Here is a 12,161-nt window from a genome sequence, read left to right on the forward strand (position 1 = left end):
ACAGATTTAGTCGGGTATTAAAAGCGGGCGGTTTTCGCAAAATGCGCAAACGTCTTGTTTCCGTTGAATCGCTCGATAGCCTTTAGAAGTGGGTTGTATGGGGTGGTATACGGTTTTCTTTTCCGGCAATCACAGATTTCTCTGAAGTACTCGCCTGTAAATTCGTCCCATTATCTGATAAAAATGGACGGGGCCCCGAAAAGTTAATAGTGTAAAATTAAGGGTCTGGATGTGGGCACCCTTATTGGATGGGCACCAACGTATGAACCGCTTTAACCACTATGAAGTTAGTAGTCCTGTCGCCATTACTTGCAACCAGCAGGCAACGATAAACCCGAAACTTTTTTAAAGGGCTCCGTCGCGAGGGGTTTGGTCCAGAGGAGCAGCCGCATAGGATCGTTTCGTTTTGACACGTTGGGAGGAGAAGTATTTTCGCAGTATTCCCAAAGATTAGGAACCCAATAAAAATCTATAGTTTTTATACTTTCAAAATACCTGGAGCCCGGCGTACTGCTATTATGCAATATTTTCATTGCGCGGGCGAATTGGTGGCAGTATGATTTGACCCCTTTAAGCCAGATGGTAATTCTCGCACGTGGATAATACGCTTTTTAAACCTCAAATTTTGTCTAAGAGCGGGGATCTTTACAGTGGCAAGGCCCCCTTTTCAACAAATTCTATTACCTCGCGGCATAATGGATATCCATCTGCATTTTTCTAAACTGGTGGGATTATCGATGAAAACTATCGCGGCTACGGCTCGTGAAAACAGATCCGGTACATGGTGGGGGGCCCCGGTTTGTAATTTATTTTACAATGTAAGAAGCTATTTCAGACTCCACCGAGACTTTTCGCGGATTTAGGGGACGTTTAAAATAAAGGTAAGAGGGCCGTGATCGAAAATCCTCAAGGTCCCGAAAAACGTACGCGTCGAAAGACGTATTTTTTCCAGACAGAAAAGCCCCTCGGCGTCGGGGCGCAGTATCGGATTCGGCGCCCTTAAACTTCCTACGTAATAGTACGGGTACGGTTTTCCTTGCAACGTTGCATTAGGCAGTCCTTTTGCAACATTAGACGCGTCGAGGGAATTTTCGAATGGGAGATTAAAGTTGGTCTCCGAAGGACCGGAGAGGAAACTAATGCACTTTTTAAAACCCCCAAAGTTTCCTTTCCTCCCACCCCACTGAAATTTTATTTTACAGGTTTGAGACGTTAAAGGGCGGGGAAGTGGGTAATTTGCAATGTGGGGGCGGAAGAAACCACTTGTACCCAAAAAAATCCGACTTCCCTATAGTATGGAACTGTTTTTTTCGGGGTTGGGTCAGCCCTTTGGGGAACAAAAAAAATCCCAGAATTTTAATTCTTGACGCCAAATTGAAAATTTTTTTAGGTTTGGCTTAAACCGCTTGCTCAATTAAAGCAGAGTCTCTTCTAAATGTCGTATGGGTCTCAAAGTTTTTTTTAAAAATAACCACGTCGTCCCGATAGCCATGGTGTTCGCTAATACAGGTGTAAAACGAAGTTTTTCATTTTGGACATAGGCCAGCGTTTTAGGCCGTATGGCATAGCCCGGAATTGCCACAAATTTGGCCGTCTGAAAACGCGGTTTTGGCTGGTCGGGGTTAATCAATGACCAATACGCGGAACGAGATTAGGGTGGAAAAAAAATGTTCTGCCGAGTGCGATATCCTTTCCCTTGAGGGGGAAAGGGTAAGAGTCGGCCCTGGGGGTGCGCGTTCAAAATTCCCCAAAAATTTTAAAAGAATTAAAACTTGGTCTTTTTTCGGACTAGGACTATAGGGACATCCAAGGGGAATGGATGGGTCTATCACCCCCCCCATTTTGCATTTTTCTGGGACTTTCTTTAATTTGCTGCTTGCCCTTTGTTGGGAATCCACGTGGTTTTGGGGGCGTGGGTATCACCCGTAGGGATTTGGGTGGTATATCTCGGACGACGCAGTACCTTTTTCTCGTCAAAAATCTTTGTGAGACATAAGTACCGATCTTAAATTCCCTTGATGCAGATGATTGGAGCTAACCTGATAAAAGATCTTTTGGCTTTGTTTTGGGTTACTTCCCCTGGTACTTGATGCACGACACGCGTTTTCTAACTCAACGTGGTTAAAAAATAAAACCCCAGTATTTTAGGGCTTTATTAGCTAGATTTTCGATCCCGATATGCTCGTTTAAAGACTAGATTGACAAGCTCTTTGGGATAAAACCCTTGCTGAGGACAACCCTGCACAATTATATCGCAGTCCCGGGGCGATATTCGACTTATCGTTTCGCACGAATTACCCGGTTTTTGGGGAAGGGAAAACGCGCGCGTTTATACGAAAGTAGACACAGGTGAGGGGCTGAAACAAACTTTTAAGATCCACCCTATGTACAGGGGACTTTTCTAAAGGGTAGGCTATACGAGCGAGGGTTTGTCGTAAACGTACAGGGAGGTACTCCTCATTATACGTAATCCACATTTCTGGAAAGGGGTTTTTTGATCGAGTGAAAAATTTAATCATCGTAAAAAGTCATACCCAGAACGTCTCCGGGAAAGGGGCACCATATTTTTGTGAATCGTGGAATTTTTAAAGGGGGGGATATTTGTCCTCCACGTTCTTTCTTCTATCGTTTTTAGTAAAAGTGCCCGTTTCACCTACAAGCGACTTGCTTTTCGGCGCGTGAGACAAAATTTAAACAAATTAGGGCGAGTGTTAATAAGGGAGACCGCACTTCCCGTGTCGATGAAACCACAAAATTTTTTTCCCTACATTGCTATAACGGTTTGGGTTTCCCGTTAAATTTAAATTTCTGCCCCAAATTATGTTTCTGTCGCATCACTGTAATCCTGAGGAGCGTGCCTCTTTTCTGAATTTGCCAAGGGGACCCCAACCGGCCCTCCCCCTTGTGAAAGGGACCGCTTTTGTCTGTGGTCGGCCGGCGGCAAGCCAGCATACATTGCCTTGGGTTTTCTCTGCATTTTGCAATTGGGGACCTCGTGACCCTTTGGTAAAAACAGTAGGGCGCGACGGGCGTAGCGAGGGGTCAGGGGGGTGGTGCAGGACAGGCAGTGGTTCACGAGGGGTTTCGTGAGGGTCTCGCGGGTCGCGACGAGAATAATTTTTTTTGCTTTAGTTACTATTCATAGAGGGGAATTCTTCACACGGGTTTAAAAATTGCGATATCTGAGGAAACCCCCTCATAAAAACCTTCTATTAACGCTACCCGGGTCGCTATTTTTAGGAATATTCTCTCAAACCCATGTTTAATATTTTCTATTTTAACAAGAAATCTTGCGGTGTCGTCCCGGTCTCATCTTTTTCGTGTAAAAATTTCGAAGAAACGCTGCTGTTCGCCGTGCTTTTAAATTTGTCTTAATAAGACTTAAAGTGAGCCAGTGTTCTACGTTTCAAAACAGGAGAATTTTCATAAGTTGCGGTCCTTTGCAAAGGTGCACACGAGTCTTTTCCTTGCCTCGTTGCTCGTCTGGGGACGGGGTTTTATGGCCCGAGCCAGTTCTAAATTTTACTTTGGGAAATTATCTTTTCTCTCTTTTTCGTGAAGTACGGGGTCGGCTTTGTCGTCTTTTCTTTTTAATTTTCGAAAGGGGTTTTCCCACAGGCGTTTCTTACTTGTTCATTTGATATTTTATGAAAGTCAATTAGAAAATCTGGGTTTCCGGATTTTCCCGCATTCATTACTTAAAAGTTGGCATGGCATCTAGAAGGGGCCAACGAAAAGGGGTGTTTCCCACAGCCAGCTGGTAAAAAAGGGAACCAGCTTTTAAAGGTTTCCCTAGAAGCGTAATAGAATAAGAGCGACTTTCATAAACTGTTTGGGCGAGTCTGGTTTTTTTCACCGGTCCCGGCTGCCCTTTTAGCTTTTAGTGATACGGGAGCGGAGTCAAAATCCGGCCCGGGAAAAGGGTGGGCCCCCCTACAGCCCCATCCGCGGCAGCAACATGTTTCTCAACGAACATGTCCCCACCTCCATTAAGTATGAAACCAGCTTTGATTAAACCCGAGACATGCAAATAGACGTTTGGGTGTGTGTTTGTGTGTATAGATTAGTTTAATCAAAATATGTTTATGCTAAATAATTTTATAACCTTTTATTGAGGGATTGCAGATCGCCCCAATGATTGAGAGGCCTGGATTCGCGGGGGGAGGGTTCTGCTTCACTATTGGGTTTCCCGACCTCGGGGAAAGCCACCAGGTAAGGCTGTTTAGTTCAGGGTTTGAGCATGAAGATGGCAATACATTAAACAATAACAATTTCCTTTACTGAAAAAATATTACAAAACACATTTCAGGCCCGATGGTCATACCATACCTTGGCTCCAGGCCTGTCTTCAATGTCGACCATGTGCAGAAGATGCACAAAATATATGGTGATATATTTAAGTAAGTTTCTTATTTTCTCTCCACTTTTCAAACTAGATTCTTTTGACCAAGCGTTCTGTAAAATGCCGGGAGATTTATGAATATCTAAACAATGAGTAAGGTGTCATGTGACAATCATGTAAGTTTGCTGACGTGAATTCTCGTTCAATATACTGCAAGTTCTGAAGTCCTATGAAGCAACTTTTCAGAGATACAAGTATGAAAGAGTGCGAATTGCTCACCCTTTAACTTCAATAAACCTATTATTATTATTATTATTATTATTATTATTATTATTATTATTATCATTATTAAAAGGGACAGTTATTTAAGGCCCTATCTTTCGTGATCAGTGAGAAAATTAACAACATATGAAACTTGTTCTGTTGTATAAAAAGATAAATGAGAACGAATATTTTCACAATGCAAGAGATATATTTTCATTCATACCCTTTTCTACATTTGTCGCAATGAACACATAAGTTATTAGTGTGGTTGTTAGTCTTCATAAGAGTACTTCCGATGAAGTCGTCCTATGGAACTTTAGTACCTGAAAATATGCATAAATGAATAAAAAAAAAAATGGGAAAATCTAATCGTGTACCATATGCTAAATATATATATTATATATATATATATATATATATATATATATATATATATATATATATATGTGTGTGTGTGTGTGTGTGTGTGTGTGTGTGTGTGTGTGTGTGTGTGTGTGTGTGTGTATATATGTACACACACACACACACACACACACACACACACACACACACACACACACACACACACACACACACACACACATATATATATATATATATATATATATATATATATATATATATATATATATATATATAATATATATATTTAGCATATGGTACACGATTAGATTTTCCCATATATGTACATACACATAGACACACACACAAACACACGCACGCATGCACGCGCGCACACACACACACACACACGCACGCACGCACGCACGCACACACACACACACACACACATATATATATATACATGAAAATCTACTTTTCAGGGCGGAACTAGGGCCGCACAAGTTTATATTCCTTTGTAGCAACAAACTTATCAAGGAAGCGTTGGCAAAGGCTGAGTTTGCTGATCGTCCCCAATTAGAAATGTTACATTTTCTAACCGATGGACAAGAGGCAGGTAAGTAGACATTTTGTGTATTGTATATGGAATGTTCAGTTAATGTATCACCTTTGGTGTTAGTGAAAATATATGCAATACTGCGCACACACACAGACAGAGGGAATGAGAGAGAGGTAGAGAGAGAGACGCACACACGCGTACTGCATCAGGTAGTACACAGCTTACAGAAACATGCATTACGCAGGTGTCATAATGAGCAACGGCAAGCGATGGCAGAACGCTCGGAGGTTCCTGCTGCGCAACCTTCGCGATCTCGGGATGGGAAAGACCTACCTGGAGGAGAGCATCTTGGTGGAGGCCAGAGCGCTGGTCAAGGACTTCAGATCCTACGCAGGAACGCCTTGTCACACGCCGGAGTCGCTCAATGTTGCCGTCTTGAACATCATCTGGCAGATGGTCGCAAGTATGTCGCATCGCTAGTGATCATCATCATCGCAGTTATAGTTGTTATTATCATTATCATCGTCATCATTTCAATTGTAGTTGTTTTCATTGTTATCATCATTACACAGACAAGCGCTACGATCTCCACGACAAGGAGGTGCTCGAACCCATCACCATCTTAAGGTCCATCGACTCGTCCTCAAAGGCTTTGTTGATTGAGTTCATCCCTTGGCTGAGGAAACTGCTGCCAGAATTCGTGAAGGAAAAATTACTGACAGGCATCATGAAGAAGATCAAAAACAGCATAGTGACTTTGTTGAAGGTAAACGGACGGTATTATGTGGATACGGACTTTCTTTTTTTCATTCTCCTTCTTCTTCTTCTTTTCTTTGGTTAAAAACCGTCAAATAATTCCGAGAGTGGAATGTTACCATCTGGTAAATAACACGTATATTTTATTGACGGCGCTCGTATGTATGTGTGTGTGTGTGTTTCCATACTAATAGATAGTGTTTATACGCATGTATATGAATATATGTATGTGCTAATCTTACGTAACGCATACGTTACTGGAAACGTGCCCGGCTTCCCTCAGGACACGATAGATTCTCACAGAGCCACCCTCGACCCGGCCAACCCGCGTGACGTCATCGATGAATATTTGATAGCCATAGACGAAAAGAGCGAAATTGCTGAGTACTTCAGTGGTGAGTTTTCGTTTTGTATTTCTGCTTATTTAATAGATAAGCGTAAGTTTCGATAAATAAAACATAGAAAGGCACTTCAAATCACAGAAAAATGTTGCAGTTAACACAAAGATCCTTTTTTATAGTCGTATACCAGATATTATTAATATAATTCTTGTCTATTATCATTATTTTCCTTTAACACTTTCGATGACAAATAGGCTATGTATTAGCAGTGAATATGGTAACAGAAGGCCAAATGTACTCCCGGCAGAGCTGGATCTGATGAGGATCATCTTCGACTTGTTCGCCGCGGGCTTTGACACGACGGCCAACACCCTGCGCTGGATCATCCTCTACATGGCCAGGTTCCCCGAAGTGCAGCGCCGCGTCCAACAGCAGATCGACGAGGTTGTTCCGCGCGACACTTTGCCCTCATACCAGCACAAGAGTCGGTAAGTTCACCTGTCTTGCCGGCGAACCATCCATAGTCTCAAATAATGTTTAGGACTTGACTGATGTTGGAGCAATATCCCCTTTCCAGGCTGCCATTACTCGAAGCGACGATCCAGGAGGTTCTTCGTGCGTCGTCCATGATTCACAACGGAGTCCAACGCGCAGCTCAAACTGATACTTACCTGGCAGGCTACTTCATTCCGAAGGCAAGTATCTGCCTCACCCTTCTTACCCTACGTTCTTCCCTAAATGCTTAATCTTGCAGTGGTGAATGCATGGGCCAGCATACCATGTCATTTCGTTGTAGGTCTGATTGTGCTGGGGCTGAGAATGTTTGTTTGTTTTTTTAATGCTCCAGAATGCCATAAATAAATCCATTACCAAAATGCACTGTACCTCAGGGGTCGTGGGTGTTCGGGTGTTCGGGAATATGCCACATGGACTCACGCTACTGGGAAGAACCACAAGAGTTCCGACCCGAGCGGTTCCTCGACCAAGAAGGGAAAGTCAAAACGCCAAAGGAGGGACTCATACCCTTTGGTTCAGGTAAGCCAAATCCTCCGGCATCGTTATTTTAGTCAAGTTCATATCCCATGGTGACTATAATCATGATACCTGTTAATGAAACGCAAAAGGTGATAATAATCAGAAATTTTCTAACGCAGGACGAAGGAGCTGTCTTGGAGAGGCTCTTTCAAGGATGGAACTGTACATCTTCTCGGCAGCCCTTCTGCAGAACTTCACTTTCTCTCCTCCAGCGGGCATCGAGGTCGACCTAGAAGCCAACTCCAAGCAACCCTCTGCACGTCTGTCTAAAGAACAAAATATTGTCATTAGCATCAGAGAGTGATAACCTACTGGATATGAATCTCTGTAGCAGACTTTTCTGAGGTAAAACTACAATATTTCTGTGTAACATAATCAATGTTAGTAGCATTATGAATTTTGTGTTAGTGTTAGTACTAGATTATCATAATTATGAAAAGTACTGATGTTGACAAATGTAGAAAAGGTATGAATGAGAGTGAATATCATCACAATACAATTTAAACCGGTCAAATACATCACAGAATTTCTTTCACAGTGATTTCTTGTATTGTGAAGATATTCATTGTCATCCATTCATTTTCTAATTTATTATACTGACATAAGAAAAAATCACATTCTGTGGGGCATTCTCATTCATAATTTTTCTAATTTATTATACTGACATAAGAAAAAATCACATTCAGTAGAGCAGAATAGGTTGAGGTTGTTGGACAGTGAAAAAAAAACGTTACCTTTACGTGTGGTCAATGAGGAACTGAGCGCGTAGTATTTTCCTTTTAATCAACACACTAATATTACAGAACAATATATGTCATTATGAAGAAATTTATGCTAACAGTTGATTTTCATTATCCTCCGAGAGGGTTGCACAGATAAATTAGAAAAAGATGAAATGGTAGATACTAGACTTTGCCTTTTCCATATGTAAAAATAACAACATTTTGGAATAGGCATTGTGAAAAAAAAGAACGAAATGGTTCCCATACATAAACAATGTGGCTGAAAACTAAATTCGACTTGTCTCTCCTTTCCCAGGAGGGATAGGCATGAAATCATAGAAAATAGACTGCAGGAAAGATTTATACTTTGATACAGCCCCTATTTCTTCATATTCAAAATAGGGTATAAATATGTGTAGACATTTACAGATTGATAGTCTTTATACAACATTGTTTTTTTGAACTTTTGAACATATCTATCTCTTCTGGAGCTCTAAAAGACTGTAGAAAATATAAACATCAACGGAAATGTATACTCTGTCAGCACCATCGCTTGGTTCTTAATTGTGCTGCTCTCTACTCTATCCTGTTTCTTTTTTTCTTTTTTTTTTCTTTTTTGGACTGTGCACGTGTTACCACTCGATATTATTCTATTACTTTTTTTTTACTTTGCATACGGATAAAATTTGTTTTATTAATTCTGAATGACTCCAGCATATACATAATGATATTACTGTTTCGCAATCGCTATATTCGTGTGATTGCGGTGCTAACTGGCTTGCTTTGCTATTCCACAAGTAAAGGTGTAAAGGGTAACGATAGTTTTTTTCTGACTGTACATATGATGTGCTATATGTAAAATTTTAGTTCATTTAGAAATAAACATATACAAGGAAATAAGAGGAAGAATTGAAGTTAGTCAATAAGCTTTAATTTCAAGAATATGTCACGGAAACATCCAATTCTGATTTTGCTTTCATAATGCAGGAAAACGCAAAGGAGAACAATTTCTTGGCGAAGACTGCTCATGCTAGGAGTATATGCACATGTATTAGTATGCTGTGTAGTGCAGCGGTAGCGATCTCGTCTAGCAATCTTGCTGAAATCAGTCTCATTTGAATGGATAAAGTTGTTTCCCAAGTAGTTACAATAGAAATAGTCATTTTATGTTTTGATAATAAAGATGATAAAAATAATTAAAGATTAGACATATCACTGACAAATTTAGAATGATATCCTCCCAGACGTCGAGTCAAAGGATTTATTAAACCTTACAGCAAGCGCCTCAACACTCGGGAGTTTTACAGCTGTTTCATCCAGGATCCGGGTCTGGATCACCTAATGCAGATTGGTTGCCCCTTTGGCCATGAGCAATCCACCCATAATTCCGAAACGCATGTAACTCTTCATGCAATGCAGATGACAAAACATTCAATAGAAGCTATCAAATATCCCCTGGGTAAAGATGATAAAATAAATGTGGAAAGAACGCGCACAGAAATAAATATGATTATCATTTAGTGTCTATCTAAGAACTGTTAGTTGCAATCACATTACTTCTGACTCTAAATACCTATTTAACTATAAATATATCAACGGTTATTGTATGTATTTGAACATATATACATGCTCACATAACACGCATACACACACAAATACTCTCACTCTCTAGGTTTATTTTAATACTGTTTGATATAGATATGTTCAATGTAGCATTTGCTATACGATAAAAGCATAAACCAGAGGGCAGTACTGACTATAAAACACATGTAAACAACTAAAAAATAAATATCAGTTGATATATACGATGGATGGATGCTTCATGCACATGGTAATGTGAAGCTATGGTGTGGCAGCCTAGATAATGTTAAGTGCTAGCATGCCTTCTCGCTTGCAGCTGCCACCACTGGCTAGCCTAGTGCGAAAAGGGGAGCAGCTCTGCATAAGTCTCCCTACCAGGTCACAGCCTCTTCGTCAGAGACTTCTGCAGTGCCTCCTTGTGGCCACCCATGGGTAACTGGGCACCTTGCAGCCCCAGGCTAAACTGTGGGGGATCTTGGAGCAGCAGGAGGCCCCAGAGGAATTATGGCCCACCGGTGTGTGGCAATAATTCCTGCCCCCTAGCCTCACTGGGGTAGATGGGCGGCTTGGGGGAGGTGGGCCTTGACAGTCCTCCTTCCCCTAGAAAGCTCTCTGGCAACAACCAAAATAAAAGGATATGTTGGAGGGAGGGGTGCAGGCTGTGGGTCCCATTGGGAGGGCAAATGTCGGGGCGGAGGATGAGAACGAGAGTTACTTGTCCCGCCTGCGCCCCAGCAGGCGCCAGCCCACCATGAAGCTTGTTGGGCAAAGCCCTCGGGAACCCCAAAGGAGAAGGGAGTGTCCCACAGCTCACTGACCCTCTATATTTGGGACAGCGTCGGCGGGAGCGGCAGAGGTGCCATCCACCTGGAGTGATTGCCCGAGGCTTAACCTCAGGCAAGCTTTCTGGGTGGGTACTTGGAACATCCAGTCCTTGTGGCAGGATGTGCGGTAACCTCTGCTATCGAGGGAACTGGAGTGACTGGGAGTTGAAGTGGCTGCCCTCGGAGGTGATAAGACCTGGTAGCGGCACGATCAGTATGGGTGGGTGCACCTACTACTGGTCAGGCCGCAGTGATGGTCACCACCTCCAGGGTGTAGCCATAGCCATCTCAAGCCAACTTCAGTCCTCGGTAGTTGAGGTGACACCAGTTGATGAGGTCAACCACATTCTTTTTAGCACGCAATGGAGGATCCTCCAGAACTGCAGAGTTTACCGGAGTGCTGAGTTCTGTAGCACTGATCATAGGTTGGTTGTGGCTATCCTACGGGTCCACTTCAAAACTCCTCATCCCTCTGGTGGCCACTCTAAGATGTTTCACTTGGACAGACTAACGGAGGGGGAGTTTGCCCGTGGGTTCATCATGGCAGTTTCTAACCGATTCACAGAACTTGACAACCTGACAGACCCAATTGCTCTGTGGGAGTTCTTCAATTGCAAAACACTCTAAGCAGCCCAAGCGTCCATTGGCGTACGCCCGAGGGCAAGGCAGAAATTCATCTCCCTGGAGACACTGGAGGCCACTGAAGCATGTCGTATGGCTCTGCTGAATGGCAATCAGGTCTTGCGTTGCTCCTTGGTGCGTAGGGCTCGGATACTGCTGAGAAGGGACAAGGAACAGTTCATCAGGAATCTTGCTGAGGAGGTTGAAGGCCATTTCTTGCCTTGCCTGCCTACCAAGCCCTGAGAAAGCTGGATCCTAAGCCCTCCTCGCAGATGACTACAGTCCGATCAGTGGATGGACGGATCATCTCAGATCATGTTGGGGTTCATGAACGTTGGGCTGAGTATATGGAAAGGGTCCCTCTGCTTTTCTAATGTTCATAGATACACATACATAAATGTATGTATGCACACATGTGTCTGTATAAAGGTAGTAGAATTTTCAATTGTGTACTGATTGGTAGTTAGAGGGCATATGATAGGAACCAAGAATTTTGTACCAATCGAAGAAATAATGGGCCTTAGGGGAATGTTAGGTTTATGAACTTTGGGGAGTCCATAGAGAAGACCAGGTCTGGAGCCAGAAGTCATAAGAAAATTATATGGAGGTTATCCACGGGGTAATGGTATGTACTAATGTCGCAGCACTGCAAACACTGGAGCTATAATTTAGACTGTGTCTGCAGACGTGATATTGAGCTTACTGGCTTACAAATCATGCTTATGTGCTATTTCAATTACAACTATATATATATCCATAATATATAATATTATA

At 42.4% G+C, this 12,161-nt stretch overlaps 1 protein-coding gene across 1 annotated transcript; it reads left to right on the forward strand.

Annotated features, from left to right (window-relative positions):
• The first annotated feature begins 229 nt into the window (after positions 1 to 229).
• On the forward strand, positions 230 to 8,479 carry LOC119595587 (cytochrome P450 2L1-like). The gene is made up of 11 exons (XM_037944698.1): positions 230 to 322; positions 4,146 to 4,212; positions 4,310 to 4,400; positions 5,431 to 5,564; positions 5,752 to 5,970; positions 6,080 to 6,273; positions 6,547 to 6,658; positions 6,912 to 7,092; positions 7,182 to 7,299; positions 7,495 to 7,639; positions 7,759 to 8,479. Exons 1-11 carry the CDS (start codon positions 230 to 232, stop codon positions 7,941 to 7,943), a joined length of 1,539 nt encoding a protein of 512 aa, XP_037800626.1. The 3' UTR covers positions 7,944 to 8,479.
• The last annotated feature ends 3,682 nt before the right edge of the window (positions 8,480 to 12,161 follow it).

The sequence above is a fragment of the Penaeus monodon genome, chromosome 36, assembly GCF_015228065.2.
Source record: "Penaeus monodon isolate SGIC_2016 chromosome 36, NSTDA_Pmon_1, whole genome shotgun sequence".
Classification (NCBI taxonomy): domain Eukaryota; kingdom Metazoa; phylum Arthropoda; class Malacostraca; order Decapoda; family Penaeidae; genus Penaeus; species Penaeus monodon.